Source organism: Nannospalax galili, unplaced genomic scaffold (assembly GCF_000622305.1).
Source record: "Nannospalax galili isolate Female #2095 unplaced genomic scaffold, S.galili_v1.0 scaffold10, whole genome shotgun sequence".
Classification (NCBI taxonomy): Eukaryota; Metazoa; Chordata; class Mammalia; order Rodentia; family Spalacidae; genus Nannospalax; species Nannospalax galili.
In genome coordinates, this window is record NW_008331140.1 from 6,946,452 (window position 1) to 6,952,601 (window position 6,150).

At 36.4% G+C, this 6,150-nt stretch overlaps 1 protein-coding gene across 1 annotated transcript in view; it reads right to left on the reverse strand.

Annotated features, from left to right (window-relative positions):
* LOC103725205 overlaps positions 1 to 2,274 on the reverse strand; it is a 58,372-nt gene extending 56,098 nt beyond the window's left edge. The window contains exons 1-2 of the mRNA XM_008822545.2: positions 2,202 to 2,274; positions 232 to 337 (exon numbers count right to left, since the gene is read on the reverse strand). Coding sequence (XP_008820767.1) covers positions 232 to 337; positions 2,202 to 2,274 — 179 coding nt within the window. The remainder of the gene's footprint in view (positions 1 to 231; positions 338 to 2,201) is intronic.
* Positions 2,275 to 6,150: the final 3,876 nt, after the last annotated feature.

Sequence of the window (6,150 nt, forward strand, 5' to 3'; positions counted from 1 at the left end):
AAAAGAAACCATCTCAGTTGCAATTTTAAAAAACTTAGTATAATTTTTCAGAGAATAAATTAAAATATTTTAGAAAGATCACAATCATTGTACCATGTACACAGGCACTGTTTCTGAGTTTATTATTATTTTTAAAGCTATTATATCATTGTCTATACCAAATGAATAAAAACAAACTGAATTACTTACAATATACCATATTTACTTTTATTTTACAGAACAGCAACTTACTTGCAGAAAGGCTCTCCATCTTTGCACGCACAAACAATATTCCTTGGACAGAAATCTGTTATATTTCCAGGGCAATCATCAAAATCAGTCACAGATGTACAGTTGGCTATAAACAGTAAAATTCAAAAATCTCTCAATAACAGAGAAAAATGTTACAAGCTTACATAGTACACAAGTGCAAAGTTCTGAATATTAGAAAACTGTTCACGTTAAATAATTTTATAATAGAAAAGTGAAAATAAGTTTGTATTACTTTGAGAATTTTCAAATATCATATTGTCAAGCATTAAGTCTCAAATTTCAAGATGAAATATCCAAACAAGTCTTCTTTTCATTACTTTTTACTGTTTTTGTTTTTTGGTCTTTTGAAACAGGTCTTTCTATAGCCCCAGCTGGCCTGGAGCTCACTATGTAGACCAGGCTACCCTTGAACTCACAGAGATCCGCCTGCCTCTGCCTCCCAAGTGCTGGAACTACAGGTGTGCACCACCACGCCCAATTTTACTGGTTATTTTTAAAATATGTTTTTATGAAGTCAATCCATAGCATTACAGGCAAAAGGACATCTAATGTTCTTGTGGGCTAAATTTGAATATAATAATGTTTGAGTTAAGGAAAGAAAAAAGCAATATATCCAAAGAAAGAGTCGGCATACAACTGGCACACTAAGATAGCTCCAGTTTATTCTTATTGTTGTGGAACAATTAATAAGTGTGTCCCCTTCCCTGCAAAAACACACTGATTTGTACAAGTGGATTAGATAATCAACCTGCTAGTGGGCCACTGGGAGTAGTGGGCTCTTCAACCCCATCTCATAATGATTTTTTTTTCTCATAGCCACCAGAAAAAAAAGTTATTTTGTCAAAGACACAGCTGCAGGAACCCTTCCTCAGGGAGAACTGAGAAAAAGGGGCAGTCTGAAAGCAAGTGAGAAGAAAAGCTTGTTACAAGTCACAGGACATGTAGAGTACAAAAACCTTAAACCTAAGAAATAGTGACTTACTTTGACCCTCCACCAGCCTAGACACAAAGCAAAAAGTTTGCAGAGTGAAATTTCAGAATTGTCTCTGAATATCTGAGTATCTGTTTGGCACAGGAGATGGTAGGCACAGAAGATCAGAATTGTAGAATCTAGAAAGAAGCCATTTGCCCTTTGTAGAACCCATTTTCTCCATATCAAATATGACATGCTGAAATTACTATGTACTTATATTGCCAAGGGAACAAAAGAGAAGCATCACAAAACGTAAGAGATTTTCTAAGCAAAAATTAAAATACAGTATAATTCTTCAGAAGCTTGACTCTCATTTTCAAATGGGAAAACAACTTCAGCTTGCCAAAATAGTTCCTCTAACTGTACAATATTACAAAAATCTCTTGCCAGAAATCCTGGATCAAATATTGCTGCTTAGGGGGAATTTAAGACACATCTGTTTTTAAAAGGCAATGTTTAGAAAAAGAAATGTACCTTTTAGCTTAGCAGAAATTTTAGGCTCTATTTTTATAGACAGATATGATTGTATTAATTGTTCCTTCAATGGTTTTTATAGACATGCATATGGTTTTTGTTATATCAAATAAGTACATAATTGTTTTGAATATATTGCAGATTGACATTTTTCTGAAGAATTTCTTAAACACAGTCTGAGAAACAAATTTTTAAATAGAGGTAGCCTAAAATAATTGCCAACACCAACTTCAGTAAAATTTGTTGTTTCCCCACAGTATCTTACATATTTCATGTTTGTCTAAGAGAACAGAGACAAACGTGTTAGCTTCAAAAGAAGAAATACCCTCAAAAAATAACAAAGTAAATACTTTCAGATTTACGCAGCAGAATTTTTGCTTGGCATACTACCTAATTTCTTAGGCTTTAATAATGCCACAGTAACGTTTCTTTTTCTAATTAAAATCAAATTAATTCACTATATCTTCAACCTATAGAAATAAAGCAATTGAAATTTTCTTACGTTGTGAGCAATGTACCATCAAAAAACAGCAGACAAACAGAATTCGAGTCAGCATAAATGTGCAGTCCAGCATTGTGAGAGTAAGGCAGAAAGTTAAGCAGTCCTAACAACTGCACTTAGGACTCCTGAACTAAAGACTGCAGTTAATGACAGCTGTTGCTGAACAGAGGTTATCAATGGTTTATATAAGAGATATGTGAAGGTGGATTTTGAACTTTTTCCTTATAGCCTGTATAAGTTACTACATAACTTTTTGGTTAGAAGACTAATTTGTTCCCTATACCTGAACTTCCTATATATAATAATGCACATGATTTACACATGAATTATATACTGCCTAAGCTTACTATCAGCTTTGCATTATTCCTTACAACTATTTATTCATCTTTATACTCGGTTTCATAATGCTTTGTTATTGGCCAAAAAAAATCATTTTGCTTAAAATGCAATGCTATAAATGCAGTCAACCCTGCTTAGAATCAGAGCTCTTTGACCTCACAGCCACTGGGATTGCTAAGCAAGAATCAACGGACAAAACTGTCAAAGAAAAGGCATAAAGAAAGAAAGGATAAGAAATGACAAAGTAGAAAGTGGGACAAAAAACGGAAACAGAGGTAAGGAGAGCTGACAGGAAGAGAAAATAGAGATGGAGAAGAAAGTGGTAGGCAGGGCAGAAAATATGTATATAATCCAGTTAGAACACTGAACCTTCACTAAAATATTCTCAGTCTATCTCCCTTGTCTGCCCCCACCCCCGTGTGTGTCTCTTTATCTTGGTCTCTTTGTCCTATCCCATTCCCCTTTCTCTCTCTCTCTCACATTATGCTCCACTTCTACTTTCTGACCACCAATAAAATGACAACACTATGAGAGTTCCAGGTTGAAACTTAGTGCCTGTAAATACATGTAACTTTTTGTAATTTTTAAATATTTTATTAGTTTTATTTTATGTGTATGCATGTATTACCTGCATGTATGTAAGTGTACCCATGTCATACAATGCCCACGGAGGTCAGAAGAAGGTATAGGATCCCCTGGGTAGTCCAGGAGACTCCCAAAATAACACAGGCTATCCAGAGCCCTTGATTACCTCCCAGAACTTGAAGGTGAGGCCCTATTGCTGAAGACAGGACATTCTTCAAACACAGGACTTAAGGCAATGGATCTGGAATTGATCTGAACTCCTCCTCCCTTAAAACTAGCTCTCATAGTGTCAAAGTATACTCTGCTACCTGCTAAAGGAAAAAAGCAATCAGTGGTCCAACCCAGCTGAAAAGCTGATTAACCACAACAATGACCAACACAGAAAACTGTCTCCATTGACTCAGTAGTTGCTCTTTTGCAACAGCTATATAATTGTACTTAAAGTCCACTTGATGGGAGGGAACTCATGGCTGGAGAGGTCATAGATCCTTGAGAAAACACTGTCTGTCACATCTGTAGACAAATGTAATTTCTTACTGTATGATAAATATGTATCCTTATATTTACAGACACGTATATCTCTCTGCACTCATCAAAGAAACATCTTCTCAACAGATGGAAAATATTACAGGGTTTCACAGTTGATCAAATACAGACAGTGTCAGTGAAATGCCCAGCCTTAAGTGACACATCTACAATGCAACTTAAGCACCTCAGGGAACATACCAAACAGGGGGCAGAGAGAATATCAATGCATTGCTCAACTCTCAACAAGGATGCTTCCTCATGCAAAAGATAATGATTAACCCAGAAAGTTACAACTTGTCAAAATGTAGAGAATAAGAGACGTCAGAATGTGTGTCCCTGAATAGGACTCCTATATTAAACCTCTGCCAACCAGATCACAGGGACCTTTGCAGAAGAGGGGGCAGAAAAATTCTAAGATCCATGGATGGTGGATGACCACAAGGAAATAGAATTTTACAGGGGTCTTGGACCTTGCTCATATGAACTTACAGCAATGTTGACAGTATGCATAAGACCCATGCAGTCTTAAACCAGATCAAACCCAGCATAGAACTCGGGAAATGTGTAAGAAGCCCTAAACTTAGCTGAGGAACTATTGGCAACTGATCACTGCTGGGTGGGGGAGAGCTGATCTTCTCTATGGGTGTGATGCTAGATAGATTGACCAGTCTCCAATGGATAAGCTCACACAGAGGGACACCTGGGGACACAAGCTTGACTGGATAGTCCCTAAAATATATGACAGAATACATGAAATCAGGTGTAGATGGAGCTAAAAGAGTGTGCAGATAATGGAGGGGGTCTAAATATGATTAAGATGTCTTGTATGAAATGAATATTCAATAAAAATTACAAAAATAGAAGTAAAATATCGTAAATGACAGAGTTCAATTCTCTCCATCTTACATGAATTTCCTCTACTAAATTCAACTGGATTATTTTTGAGACAGAGACTCACTATAAGGCCCAGGCTGGCCTCAAACTCACGGTAATCCTTTCAATTCAGCTTACCAAATGCTGGGATTGACATATAGACTTTAAGATGAATCTTGGGGCTGGAGAGATGGCTCAGTGGTAAAGAGCATTGAGTGCTCTGGCAGAGCACCAGGTTTGATTCCCAGAACACACATGGCAGCTAACAACTCTTTGTAACTCCAGTTCCAGGGGAGTTGACACCCTCGTCTGACTTCCCTGGGCACTGCACGACATGGGTGCACTTACACACATGCAGGCAATACACTTATACACATAAAAATTAAAATAATAAAATATAATAAAATATTTTTAAAAGATGAATCTCGGTCATTCTTGGTTTATAAATTTATAAACTTATAAGTTACTGTTGTTATGAAAGAGTTCTGCTTATACATTCTAGTCACATGTAACTGAGACCCTCTAGAAGCAAATATTTTATAGTTCCAACAGAAATAATCATTTTCCTTATTAAAGAAAAACATACTTCCTGAAAATTCCAGTCTTTTAAAAACAAATTTACTATGGTCTTCTCAGAAAGTTTTGCCATAAAGTGAGACTCCAGAAACACAGTAGCATTAAGTCTACCAGACAAAAACAATGTGGGAAGGCATCATTACAGCTCCCATAGCCAATTAAGTATGGATATTATTAATATCTGTTTCATCTACAGGTTTCTTATACACTAAGCTTAGCTATTCATTTTCTATAGTAAACACACAATGGTAGTTACCGAAAAAACAACAGATTGCCCCTCACCAGCCTAGTAAACACTTCCTCCTACATAGACAAAGACTGAAAATTCCAGCTGTTTCTGTGTCACAGCCTGCAAAGGACGGTCATGTGGCAAAATGCCAAGCAATAAAGACATAGAAGCAAGTTTGATAGGCAGTCTCAGAAAGTTTTTCTCTCTGTGAAGAAAGAACTACTTTTTTTGTGCCCCCTCCCTTATTCCTCCATTGTCTACTGCTCTGCTAGGCTAGGATGATTGAACTGATGCATTCATCTTACCACCATCTAAGCATCTTGAAGGCTATACAGTGGAAAGATGGACAAAATAAGTCCTTGAATGAATGGATTGACCTGGAGTTGCCTAACTTCAGACTTCTTATTACATAAAATTTATTAATAAATCTCCATTGTTAAGTTACTTTTAATTGGGTATTATATTACCAGTACTTATTACCAAAGTACTCTAGTTGATATCACAATAAAAAATGGGAGAATAACACAGATCAACAAAAATGGCTTTTAAAAGTTCTAAGAATATTATGTAAATATACTCTAATAAGTGTTTTCAAATATTGATTTGCTTATTTGTGTGTGTCACATTCACATAAATACATGCATGTAGAGTATCATGATACACAAGTGGAGGCCAGGGGACAATTTTCAGAAGCCATTTCTCTTCTTCTACCATGTGGGTCCTGGGAATCAAACTCAGGTCATTGGGCTCATCAGAAAGCACCTTGCCCATTGATCCATCTCACCAGCCCATACGCTCTATACACTAGAAACAACTATA